Below are 14,571 nucleotides of genomic sequence, written 5' to 3'. Positions count from 1 at the left end.
TTTACTGGAATTAAAGATCCTAATCTGACATGACTGGTTTTCAGAATATTCTATACTCTCCCCTCTCACAGACCACACTACTGTATAGCATATACTTACACTTTAAATTACACAGAATTAAATTTTAATTTGTCTTTGAACCCTTTAATAATATCTTCAGTAAAACACAAAAGTGGGATTGGGGTCTGCTGCATTCACAGTTATTTCCTTTAAAAATCCATTTATCTGTCAGCATTAGATTCATTCATTCAATAAATAAATACTGACTACTACACATGCTTCCATTTGCATCTATGCACATTAAACATAACAGACTTCCTGGCATTTTAACATTGCTTTAATAATTACATTCCCAAATACAGAGGTAATCATGCTTCTTAGTCATCATTCACATCTATCAATATATCTATAGTTCAGTCCAAAAATAGCAGTTGCTTTACAGATAAATTGTTAATGCTTACTGAGAACTGTGGCTCACCATTTATTCCATTATAAAAAAAAAAACATAATACTCTGACATATGAGTCTATTTTGGACATATAAAATAGAACTCCTCCTAGAAGCCACCTAATAAAATCCTTAGGGCAAATGAGTGTATTTCAAGGCCTGGTTACCTCAGAAGATCACCATTCTTTGAATATGTTCCTTGGCAATTGAGATCATCTCCTGTTACTGATTCTCAGTTTTATGCTTCAGGGAATTTATAATAGGTTGTTTTTTGTTGAGGGCCTCACTTTCTATAATATTCTACCTGCCCTGGTCTAAGGAAAATCCCAGTTAGTGAACTACAAGGCCCTAAGACAAAAATCTTTTCTTCCACTAGTATATTATCGCTATTTTTATGACTCTATCATTTTCATAGTTTTTAAAAATGTAATCTGAAGGTGCAACCTGAGGCTCCAAAGTAATGAGGACAGTAAATGGATAAATAAAATATGCTTGGTACCCATCTCTGATACCTCTGCAAAAGGAAGAGGAACTACAGTAATCGAACTTCAAGCAGAACACAAACTTCAATAATATAAAAATTACTGACCAACTTAAAGTCAGTGTGTATAGATAGCTGAATTGTGTGAATCAAAAGACAAAATCTAGGCTATCTCTATTCTATGGAAAATGACTCAAAACTTCATAAATGAAGACATTAGAGACAAAAAAAAATACAAAGCAATGTTGGCTAGAACACTAGTTACATAGGAAATACTTTCAGATATTTCCCCCTTCTGAGCATTCACTAATAATTTTTACTATTTATTATTAAAAATCAGTATCTAAGTTAACTAGATACTGTTTCCTTTTACTGAGTGGATGAGTGCCGGACATAATTTTTTTAAAAAAACTTACACCTTATTTCTCAACTCTAGTCTCTCTAGTCTTCATTAGCCAGTAAGTTAATTTAGAACCTTAAAAAAAAAACTTAAGTTTAGCACCTATTTTTCAATAATATATCCACAAAAATTTTAAGGGTTAATAATGGTTAATTTTCATCAAAAATTGTCTAATTGAAGTATAGGACTTCGTTCCCACTTCTATTTGTAAATTATCACTTCATGTATAGAAATAAGGCTTCAATAAGGACAATATGCTCCGGTTCATTAAAGTAGATCAATTGTTAAATCATGTTTTTCACTACTATTAAATGATATCTCAATTTCTCTAAGAAAAGTCTTCAATTAAATACAAAAAAAAATCATAAATTGATAAAGCGATATGGTAGTATCAATACCCATTTATGAAAATAAGTGTCACATAAAATAAGATGTCCCAAGCCAGCGTTGATTATGTTTGCTTCCATTGAAAATATTCATTTATATTTATAGGATTTTTTTTTTTTTTTGAGACAATGTCTTGCTCTCTCGCCTAGGCTGGAGTGCAGTGGTGCAATCTCGGCTCACTGCAACCTCCACCTCCTGGGTTCAAGCAATTCTTCTGCCTCAGCCTCCCGAGTAGCTAGGATTACAGGCACCTGCCACCACGCCCAGCTAATTTTTGTATTTTTTTAGTAGAGATGGTGTTTCACCATGTTGGCCAGGCTGGTCTCAAACTCACAGCCTCAAGTGAACTGCCACACTCGGCCTCCCAAAGTGCTGGGATTACAGGCGTGAGCCACCGCTCCCGGCCCTATATTTAGAGGATTTTAAATTGATGCAACATACTTCTGTTGGTCACTGGTAAAGAAAATATCTTGTTCAAAAACTGCCAGTCTCACTTTCATCTCACAAATTCAGAAATGTCACATGCAAAATCATACTACCTACTCTCAATAAATGTCTTATTTAATATGACTAACCTGTAAGAACTACTGTTTCCCAAAGCCAGAACATAACAAAAGCCAGAACATAATCACTTCCTAGCTATTTTCCTTAGGCAAGCTTAACCTTTGTGTCATGTCTCAGTTTCCTCACAATAAAGTGAAGAGAATAAAGATATCAATATCATGAGCTGAAATGAATTAATATACGCAAATCACTTAGCACAGCACCCATAGTTAGTCCTCCATAAACTTAGGCTGCTGTCTTTATTATAATATTATTATTGTTATTATTATTATAACTGTGTTTTTATCCACCTTCACTAATCTTATCCATTTATTTGCTATATTAATATTAATATCTATTGTCATAAGAGTTTTGTGAAGATTAAATAAGATAATAAAGTAACTAGTATGATGAACTGGTATGTAACAGAAATAATTGACCATGATAAGTATTACTTTGGGGGAATTAAAATGTTAATACATGAAGGCATTAATGCTGGCATAAATGTGTGTTGAAACAGAATCTGTTAAGGTCATTGATAAAAAAATGTTAATCTAATATTTCATCCAATAAAAACATTGGGAGCTAAGCAAATAATACTCTCTAACTCCACAAAAACCCTTCCCTCAAGCTTGATATCCATTCACATATCTACATATCTTTGGTATGGTTGTTCAACTATCTACAAATACAACTAATTTAGAAGAAAAATGTAAAAAAAAAAAAATTTAGACTTTTGATCATCATATATTTAGGATCAAAAGATGATGTATTTTACCTAAATCCTGTTTTGGAATCCCAAGGACAATAGTTAAATAAGAGTTTATGACTCTTCAGTGCAGAGTTGAAGTGTCTTTTGATCAGCGATGGTTGAAATGAAAAATAATGTTGTTTTATACAGTTGCTTGCAAGATTATAAAACTTATTAATATCACAAAACTACCAATAATTTTTCATGGTAGATAATCTAGTCTGTAAAATCACTTACAGCTAAATTTGATAATTTGTACAAATTAGGATTATTCCTTGAGTTCATCTATCATGAGCACAATCAATCCCTTTCATGAAATTTGCTTATTCAATTTTTTTAACTTTTCAGTTCAGGGGTACATGTGCAGGTTTGTTACACAGGTAAACTTGTGTCATGGGAGTTTCTTGTGCAGATTATTTCATCACCCAGATATTAAGCCTATTACCCATTAGTTATTTTTCCTGATCCTCTCCCTCCTCTGACCCTCTACCCTCTGATAGGTCTCAGTTTTTAAAATGTTAGCAGTTCAGCCTGGCATGGTGGCTCAATGCCTGTAATCCCAGCACTTTGGGAGGCCGAGGTGGGCGGATCACCTGAGATCAGGAGTTCGAGACCAGCCTGGCCAACATGGTGAAATCCCGTCTCTACAAAAATACAAAAATTAGCCAGGCATGATGATGGGTGCCTGTAATCCCAGCTACTCAGGAGGCTGAGGCAGGAGAATCACCTGAATCTGGGAGGCAGAGGTTGCAGTGAACCGAAATCACACCATTGCAGTCCAGCCCGGGCAACAGAGTGAGACTCTGTCTCAAAAAAAAAAAAAAAAAAAAATTGTAGCAGTTCATTGCATTTTTGAAACAAACAATAGATGGCTGTTCCTTATCTAATTACATTCCACTTAAATTGTCACAATATCTTCTACTGATATCACAAATGTCCTATCTATTAAGATAAAACATTAATTCTGAGATATTTTGTTTTTGGTTTTTTTGTTTTTATTTTGAGACAGAGTCTTGTTCTGTTGCCCATACTAGATAGAGCGCAGTGGTGTGATCATAGCTCACTGTAACCTCAAACACCCAGGCTTATGCAATCCGTCTGTCCCAGCCTCCGAGTAGCTAGGACTACAGGTGAATGCCACCAGGCCCACCTAATTTTTCTTGTTTTTGTAGTGATGGAGTCTCACTATACTGTCCAGGCTGATTTCAAACTCCTGGCCTCAAGCAATCCTCCCCTCTTGGCATAACGAAGCACTGGGATTACAGGTGTGAGCCACCATATCTGGCCATCTGAGGTATTTTAAAATGAAAAACTAAAAAAATTCAAATTGCCATACCTCTAATTACACTACTGACTAAATAAAACTTATAAACAAATCTATGATGAAGAAAGAGAGAACTTAAGAGGAAAATACATCTCTGTCTAATGTTGATCTAGGAAAGTAAGACATTATATATGTAGTTCAAATGGAATGTTTTAAATGCTCTAATTAGTCTACCACTGTTTTTTAGTGACAGTCACTCTCATTTGTCTCTGTACCACTCTCTGAGATAACTGGTGGTGGTGGCTGAATAAGGGTTAGTTTCCAACTTGGAGGCTACTCATTATTCCCAGCGTCTAAAGGTAAGAATAGAATATGGAAAGAAAGGAAGTGTTACAGTCTCTGCTCTCTTCCTGCTCCTTCATGTTTCTCCATTCACATCCTGCTTCTTCTTGCATAATTATGAGATAACCATAAAAAGATAATTATATGTGTGACATTATTAGTATTAATAATAGCACTGTATGCTTGTTATATCCAACCAAAACAGGAAGTAAGAAGGGCCCACAGTTTGAATGAGAACACTGAAGTTTACTCAAGGTTACATTACTAGTAAATAGCGAAGAGAACTACAAAACAATTTCTATCTCCAAGTCTAGCACTCTTTCTTCTACTTGTGCTGTTGTTATAATCTGAGTAAATTAGGCAGACTAAATTTACTATGAGTTGCCAAATATTAAAAATAAAACACTGGAGTTGACTGGAAGATGAAGGGTTTATCATCCAATTCCATTCCTGTGACAACTCAGAAATACAAACTACTAAAAACTCCCTGCAAACCTCTCTTTTTAAACATTGTTGATTTTTCTATGTAAATTGATTGTTGAAAAAAAATGTTATTCTAGTAGAAACTAAACTCTTTTAGAATTCAGCCTGGACACAGTGGCTCATGCCTGTAATCTCAGCACTTTGGGAAGCTGAGGAGAGAGGAACACTTGAGGCCAGGACTTTGAGACAAGCCCGGGCAACAGAGCAAGACCCACATCTCTAAAAAAAATTCTTAAATTAGCTAGGCATGGTGGTGCATGCCTGCAGTCCCAGCTACTTGGGAGGCAGAGGTGAGGGGATCACTTGAGCCCAGGAATTAGATGATTCAGTGAGCTATGACTGTGCCACTGCACTCCAGCCTGCGAGACAGAGCAAGACCCTGTCTGTAAAAAAAAAAAAAAAAAGGTATGTGTATATATGTATGTATACACATATATGTGTATATATGTATATGTAAATACACATATATATGTATATGTAAATACACATATATGTGTATATATGTATATGTAAATACACATATATACACATACACCCACACTTTTTTATAATATACTATATTACATATATTGTATATATGATAAATATATTATGTATATGTAGTATATATGTATAATAAACATATAATTTAATCAATTCTAAGTAATTCACTAGATTATCCAGTTTATATCAAAATACAGAGGCATCTGATTTGTTAAGTGAGCTAGTTCTATGGGTAATTAAACCTGAAGGTTTAGTCAAATAATAGATACTCACTGAGTCATCTTACCTCCATGGGCTTTACGGTCTAAGGAAGCAATCTGGCTTTTAAAACAATAAGCATGAGTCTGAGGAGTACTAAGAAGGAGAGATAAAGGACATATATTTTTAAAACAAATTCCTGAAGAGAAAGAACAAGAATAAACGTAAAGAAAAAGGAAAAAAAAAATTCTAAGAAAATCTTATGTGATTGGAAGGGGGGAAATTATTTCTAGGCCTTATGTGAATATTATATGTTTGTATATGTATATGTAATCTTTCAATTACTGTTTCTGCTATAGAGAGGTGGGGAAGCTGGGAGATACACAAAGATGGGGTACTGGGCTGTCTTGTTCTAAACTTTAAAATCTTCTGCTCTTATCTGAGAAAAAAAGAGAGGGATGCCTACCAGAGCTACAGCAGTAATGGAAACTTACAAGGATGGACAGTGACTCCAAATGAAATCACTGGACCAAGCAAAAATAACCTTGGGGATTTCAAGGGAGTGAGAGAAAAGAGTTATAGGTTTCACTCTTTGAAGAGATAAATTTTAAAAAGAATCATAATTTAAAATTGTAATAGTCAATACAGTTTGAAGAATGTTAACCATACTCAGATTCTATTGTTTATACCACATAATCTACCTTTTTTTCACTTAACATGAACTTTTTTTTTTTCCCAGACAAGGTCTCACTCTGTCACCCACCAATGATGTAATCTCAGCTCACTGCAACCTCCACCTCCCAGGCTCAATTCTCCTGTCTCAGCCTCCTGAGTAGCTAGGACCATAGGCACATGCCCCCACACCTGGCTAAATTTTGTGTTTTTAGTAGAGATGGGGTTTCACCATGTTGACCAGGCTGGTCTTGAACTCCTAAGCTCAGGTGATCTGCCTGCCTCGGCCTCTCAAAGTACTGGTATTACAGGCGTTGAGCTACCGCACCCAGCCAACATGAACATTTAACCTGTGTAATTAAACAGTCACCTAGAATACCATTTTTAATGACTGTATCCATCTAGAGATGTGCCGTAATTAACCAATCCATTACTATTGTATATTTCCATTGTTTTCATTTTTCCTATTATAAATAAGGGCTCATATTCTTGCAGGTAAATCTTTGTGTACTCAAATATTATATGAGTATTTGTGTGCAATTTACTTTGATTAAAATTATTGCATCAAAAAATAAGATGTATTAATAGACAGAGGGATCAACATATAATAAAGCAAGCACAGCAAAATGTTAATGGTAGACTTTAGGTGGTAAGTATATAGATATTCACTGCAAAATTCTTTCAATTTTTCCATATGTTTCAAATTTATTGGAAAATGTTGGAAATGAAAAATGTTGAAAAAAATTATATTTTATGAGGCTAAATTCCTAGAATTGGACTAGATTATTCATAGTATGTGCACATCTTTAAACTTTGTGAAGTTAAAACATCAACCAGAAAGTGTCAGTTCCCTCACACTGTCAACACCACTTTTTAGTGCTTTTCAAATCTCTGCCAACTTCTTAGGCAAAAACTAGTAATTCATTTTTTTAATCATCATTTCTATGTTAATTTTTAAAACTTTTTTTAAGTTAATATATAATGAATTGAAAAGCTTCCTAATATGCTTGGCTTCAAATTTGATGTTGGTTATTGGAACCATGAAGCAGTAATCAAAATTCAAGCACCCATCTGGGGGCACTTAGCTTATTACCAAGCACAATACTCTCAAGAATAACTTGCAAACCAAATTATAAATAGGTGAAAGTTACTTGCAGGCCAGCATCATATACAGGCAAGGGGGCTGATGTCTGATTGGCAAATGGGTTTGATTTAACATGTTCTGAGAAACAGTTCTTCCTGCACAAAAAAAAAAAAGTCATCTCTTTCATTTTCCCAGGATGCTCAGAATTCAAACACTAGTGATTTCTTCTTTTGTGTTGAAATAATTAGGTCCTCACCAATCTTCTTTCAAAATTCAAGTATTTTATTTCAATATGAGTGCCATATAATTGTGGTGCTTCCATAGGATGGAATGCAATGGAGTCATTAAAGAGAACTATGGAAATCTGCATTTACTGACATGGAAAGATGTCCATGATATACTCGTTCACTGCACAAAAAAAAAAAAAGTATGTATGTGTGTGTATATGACAGAAATATGTGAAAGGATACTAACTAAAATATTACCAATGGTAAACTACTGAAGGACATATGAGACATTTTTAAATCCTTTTTATATATTTCTCTATTATTTATTTTTACAATGGGTATATACAATTTTTTTCACAAGAAATACAATAAGACTATTTGCATTTCAATAGAAAGAAAAATGAAAATATCTCAGAAAACCACTCAGTCATTAGTACCATAATAAAATTTGGTTCAGCAAGATTTTCAAGTCAAGGTTAAAGTCCCCTAAGGAATAAGACCCAGATCCAGCATATTTTCAAGGGAAAAGGGGCTAAAGGCAGAGCAGGTAAAGAGGTCTCCAATCAAGTATTAAGCAGCCTGGGGCTAGGGCTATATTATCTTCAGGGAATTTTACTTGGAAAAAAAAATCAATAGACAACAGAAGGCATCTGTGGTATTCAGGTCCAAGAGAAACCAAAAGTATGACGGCTCACTACAATCTGGAGTCAGACTGGATCTTATATAACTTTACCACAATTCTTGCTTTCAGTATTACAAAGGAAAATACCTCCTTCTCCCCCTACAACAGGCCCAGGATCCAATTGCCATTGGATCTCTCTCCAATGGGAAGAAGTTTAAAGTTTTTAAAATATTTACTTAACAGAATTAAAGTATTTTATTTCAATATGAGTGCCATATAATTGTGGTGCTTCCATAGGATGGAATGCGATGGAGTCATTAAAGTATAAATTTTTATTTTTTATTTTATTTTATTTTATTTTTTTTGAGACGGAGTCTCGCTCTGTCGCCCAGGCTGGAGTGCAGTGGCGCAATCTCGGCTTACTGCAAGCTCCGCCTCCCGGGTTCACGCCATTCTCCTGCCTCAGCCTCTCCCAGTAGCTGGGACTACAGGCGCCCGCCACCACGCCCGGCTAATTTTTTGTATTTTTAGTAGAGACGGGGTTTCACCGTGGTCTCGATCTCCTGACCTCGTGATCCGCCCGCCTCGGCCTCCCAAAGTGCTGGGATTACAAGCGTGAGCCACCGCGCCCGGCCCAAGTATAAATTTTTAAATGTATACTTTACAGAGACTGAAAAGAACATGACGCATTAAACTACTCACCTCCATGGGAAGACATGTCTGTCCATGGGTAGATGCTCCTGGACGTGACGTCACAGACCCATTCTTAATTTGAAAGTGTATTTTGCACATGTAGCCATCAGAACAGTCCTGTGTTTCATCACCAAAAAATATATAAGAAAATGCCAATTATTTTAAGAATTCATCATTTTAAGAACCACTTCCCATAAGTTTCAAACTGATCAGTGAAAAACTAAATGTAGTAAATGAGATGAGACTATATGGATAAAGAGACTAGTCCAACACCCTGCACATAGTAAGTACTCAATAAATGCAAGTTTTATTCTCCTACCTTTCTTATTTATTAATGATCTTTCCCCCCTCCTAGATTAAACCTTTCCCTTTTTTCCTGACTAGTCCATAGCACCAAGATCACAGAACAAAACTTTAGCTTATAGAAATAGCTTGTCACATAATTAATATTGATTTTCATGGCATACACATAGAGAACAATTTTAGGACTTGAAATAGATCTCAAAGCTGCAAGAAAGCTTCCATTTCAATTTCTTTCTCAAGGCAAGATCTCTATGAAAATGTCCCAGAAAGGTAATTATGCATCTCAGCAACTGCCTGAGCACCTCCAGGAACTGGCCCTTGTTACTCCCTTATACAGTGGCCATTTCCATTTTAGTGCATTGTACATTAAGAAAGTTTTGTCCTGTATTTCACATCCTTTAACTTACTTAGTTCTGCCCTCTGAAGTCTAATCCCTTTTCCACACAGCTGTTCTTCCAAGCGCTGAAGAAATGACCACCATTTGCAAATACTCCTTACAAAATATGGTTTCTGAGCCCTTTACCAGTATTTGTCTCCTGTTTCTTGTACTTGCTCTTAAATACACTAATGAATGATGTTCATCTAATTGTGGCCAGTTCCATTTTTTTAAGGTAACACTTGTTTGAAATCAATAAAGTCATGTGTAAGAATATAATACCTCCCCAAGCACAAACATACATGCCAATAAATATTAATTCCCCACCAAATTGTCACACCAACATTTACATTTTAATAGAATTAAAATGATAATAAGGACTAAGGGGTTAATCTTCCTATAAGAAGAGGGAAATTTGGATGCAGTGACACAAACAGGGAAGAAAGCCATGTGAAGATGAAGACTGGAGCGGCGCATCTAGGAGCTAAAGAAAAGCTAGAAGCAGTAAGGAATGGTCCTTCCCTAGAGCCTCTGGTGGGAGCAGGACCCTGCCAACATCTTGATTTCAGATTTCTCACCTCCAGAACTGTGAGAGAATAAATTTCTGTTACTTTAAGTCACCCAGTTTGTGGTACCTTGTTATAACATTCCTAGGAAACTAATACAGTAACTCTATTTTTTAAGACACTTGGCAGCACCTTAAGAATGCCTCCCAGTAAGTTGTGCTGACAAACAGCCAGCCCTCACTCAGGGGGCTGCACTGGTTTGTTGTTGATTGGTTAGATTCAACTCATTCTGATTGGTTGATGCCTCTGTCACAGGTTGTTAAATATTTTTAATATCATTCCTGCCTGGAAAGTAGGCCATCAGATATCCAATACTGTCATTTTTAATTATTTCATTAAGGATATCCATTTTGTAGATGGAATTACTGTTTTAAATTCCAGCTCTACACTATCTGACCACAAAGCAGATCCTGTAATGGTCTTCTACCATTGAAACCTTTGTATTTCGAAAAATGTAAATTTAACATTGGCTTAAATTGAGACAGATATATGTAGTGACTGTTGTCATTGACGCTGTTTCACATCCAACATCCATTCTTCCTTCTTTTGGAGCAGTAGTCATTGCTCCTCTAAGGAACCATTTCCTGATTGAGAAGGGAATGGTTCCTTAGAGGAGCACTGGCTACTGTTACACTAATTATAGCTCCAGGGATAGACACAGATCTCCAATCTTGCCAATCAGTACTGCTGGCCCCAGAGACTCTGGAGGACAAATGATCTACAATCACAGCCAATGGGATGAAATTCAGGATTTGGTTTGGGGGGGTTGAGAAAGGTGGCTGTTCTCTTTTCCACTAGGTTTGAGCCAGACAGACCACACACACACACACACACACACACACACACACACACACACACACACACACCTGGCAGCCATCATGTAATTAAACAAAGTTGGCTCTGCAACTCAGAGGAAAGCAAGACCATGAGATACACAGAAACCACATTCTGACTACATTATTTACACCAACCATATCTGAAACTAGTTCTAGCTCAGATTTTTCAATTACACAGCCCCAAAAAGTCCCTTCTTTGCTTCACCCAATGGGTTGGGTTTTCTGTCACTTGCAACCAAAATAATTTTGCTATTAAGTAACATAAATTTGTGTTTATTAGTTTAAAAATAGAAGATTTCTATTGTATTGTCAATCTCATTGTGGTAGATAATCAATAGTTGATTATATAAAAGATTTACCATATACAGTCATGCATCACTTAATGGCAGGAATACCTTCTGAGAAACACGTCACTGGGCTATTCTGTCATTGTACAAACATCATAGACTGTGCTTACACAAACCCAAATGGTATGGCCTCCTACATACGTAGGCTATATGACATAGTTGCTTGCTCCTAGGCTGCAAACCTGTACAGCATGTTACTGTATTAATTGCAGGCAATTGTAACAAAATGGTAAGTATTTGTGTATCTAAGCATATCTAAACAAAGAAAATGTACAGCAAAAATACAGTATTATAATCTTTTGGGAACATTGTACATGTGGTCTGTTCTTGACCGAAATGTCATTATGCAGCATGACTATACAGTAAAACTATAATAGCATGTGTTTGTGAGAAAAATTATTCCAAGTCTGCAATTTCAAAATGATCTAGCCATAGAGATAAAAACCAAAACTCTCAGGATATTCGGAGAACACAGAGCTGCACTGTGTGTACTAAATATAGCTCATTAAATGAGGGTAACTGCTCTATTTTGTATTTTTCTATACCTGAGCCCTGGTCACATAACCTCCTGTTAAGGGAACATAAAATTTAGTAAAATTCTAATTACAATGCAAAATACATCTCTTTTGACATTAAAAGAGGTGAGTCAAAAATTCTTGTGCACCTATGTTATAAAATCTAAATAAATTATCCGGTCTCTTTCCCAATTAGTTAAGATAAAGAGATATGTCACTTTCAATAATACTTAAAATCTGAGGAATTTACTTACATTTTAGGTAATTTCTAATACCATTTTTTATTATCACTAGGGAGGTACACTGGGTTTTTGGCTCTATATTTGGTAGTGGTGATTTTTTTTCAGTATCAATCTTTTCAGTCAAGATTAGCCTTGAAAAATTAAATATAGAGTTTTCTGGATTTTGATTTCCCTTTAAACACTTCCACAGAACTAGGTCTTTCTTCTACTTTGTTTTAATTTAAGGCAGAAAAATATGTTTTGTTCTTCACTGTTGAAGGATGCTGTTTTAGAGACAAGCAAACTCAAAAGCAGGAGAACCACCACTCTCATCAGCCCTGCAGTCCATCTAGCCCAGTAAACGATGTTAAATCAAATTCCCCCTTGGCAATGAAGTTTTCCTGACCATTCCAATTAACACTCCTCTCTAGTTTCCCTGCATTCTTTTTGTACTTATCATAGCTTACACTTGAATATTTAACTCTTCTTTAATTTTTTAACATTTGTTAGTTTTATTTCTCCCACTAGATCATAAGCTCAGGGCCTAGGCCTCCATCCTCTAAGGGATGACAATGTCTTTATAAGATCCAGATTCCATCCCACATAAAAACCTGATCCAGATAGAGTCTGAAAACATCCTGGACAAGCATGAGAGGATTTAAAAACAAAGGGAACCTTCAAGTTTATCCAATTCAAGCCTCTCATTTTAGAGATAAGAGGGTGAAGTACTAAAGCACTTCTAAGAAACTTGTCTTACACTAATTAGTTGGAGGCAGAGCAGGAAGTGGAAAGCAGATCTCTTGACCTGAGTATTCTTTGTAGTACACTAAGCAAATTCTGCAAGAGAGCAGGACCATGGCTTTATTGACTCTCGTGGACTGGTGTGGGCCAGTGCTTTGCACTTCAAGTAACAAACTCAAGCCACTCAAGTGTGGTCTGGGGACCAGCCACAGCATAAGCTGCGAGCTTATTAAGACAGACATGCAGAATCTCAAGCCCCACCCCAGACCTCCTGATTCTGCATGTAAAACATAATCCCCAGGTGATTTGTATGCACATTTTGGAAGCACTGAGGCATGTACTGCAATCTCTGACTCAAAGAGACAGCAACTCAAAGAGACTGCATTAACAATGGTTCTCAATCCGAGCTGCACATTAGAACCAACTGCGGAGTTTTCAAAATGTTGCTGGTGTCTCACCTCAGACCAATTAAGTCAGAATCTACCTAGCAGATTCTAGCACAGCAGCCAGAGTTGAGAACCACTGCACTCAATTCCTTGGAGCCCCTCTTTTGAACTCGATGAACAGAGTCAATCAGGTAATCTGCAGCTACCTCAGGAGAGAAGTCCACAAACAACTCAAGATCTTCATGAACATCATAGCTCACCTGGAGTTCTCCAAATGCTAAAATCACCTCTGTTAATGCTCTCTTCTTGGAGCTTTGACCATGCTGAGACTGCCTTTGAAGCAGTCTTTACTACTGCCCCAAAAACTAATTTCTGGCAACTTGGTCAGTCTTGACCTGGCCCTCTGAAACTGCCAGTAGTCTTGTAACTTAAAATTGCTCCAAGTCCAACTACACTTCAGCTATTAGGTCTCCTTGCTGTCCATTCACCACAAAGCATGATGCTTCACTCTGTCACTATAGAAGAATAATTAATAAGAAATGTCCAGCTGTTATAACCCAAACAACATTCATTATAAAGAGAATACTTCCTCACAGCCCAAACTCTTCCAGTTATCTAAATAGAATGCCCTTCACCTAAGACCAAAATAAGAAATATTTAAATGAGAAAAAAACCCTAAATGTGCTAGATGAAAATATAGGAGAACACATATTTTTTAATATGATAAAAACCCAGAAGTCATAAAAGACTGGTAAATTCTATGGCACGCAAACAAATTCTTAACAACATAAAGTCAAAAGACATATCAAAATGTGAAAAAGCATTTGTAGCTCATATCACAGAAAAGAACTAATTTTTTCAATATAAAATAGCTTTAATTTCCTCAAAATATAAATAGTTCCACCAAATCAACAGGAAGGGGTTCAACAGCCCAATAGGAAAATGAGCAAAGGATATATAGATAGTTTACTAAAGAGGAAATACATGTAGATAAAAATATGTTCAATGTTAGCCATAAGAAAAATGCAAATTAAAAACTGTGATAACATTTCTTACCTATCAGATTGGCAAAGATCAAAAAGTATGAAAGGGAATGTATAGACAAAGACATGGATAAAACAAGCAGGCACTCTCATACATTGCTGGGGCAGGGGAGTTTAAATTAGCATAAGATCCCTGAAGAGCAGGTTGGCAAAAACTATC

The 14,571-nt window shown here is 36.0% G+C and overlaps 1 protein-coding gene across 5 annotated transcripts in view; it reads right to left on the bottom strand.

The window, feature by feature from the left end:
* ATG10 (autophagy related 10) overlaps nt 1-14,571 on the bottom strand; it is a 416,286-nt gene that overhangs the window by 205,523 nt on the left and 196,192 nt on the right. For all 5 annotated transcript variants that reach the window (XM_030800849.1, XM_030800857.1, XM_030800841.1 and 2 more), the window contains exon 3: nt 9,087-9,194. In XM_030800849.1, the coding sequence (XP_030656709.1) occupies nt 9,087-9,194 (108 nt within the window). The remainder of the gene's footprint in view (nt 1-9,086; nt 9,195-14,571) is intronic.

Source organism: Nomascus leucogenys, chromosome 2, assembly GCF_006542625.1.
Source record: "Nomascus leucogenys isolate Asia chromosome 2, Asia_NLE_v1, whole genome shotgun sequence".
Taxonomy (NCBI): domain Eukaryota; kingdom Metazoa; phylum Chordata; class Mammalia; order Primates; family Hylobatidae; genus Nomascus; species Nomascus leucogenys.
The sequence above is the reverse complement of the archived record's forward strand: the minus strand, read 5'-3'. Positions and strand labels throughout refer to the sequence as shown.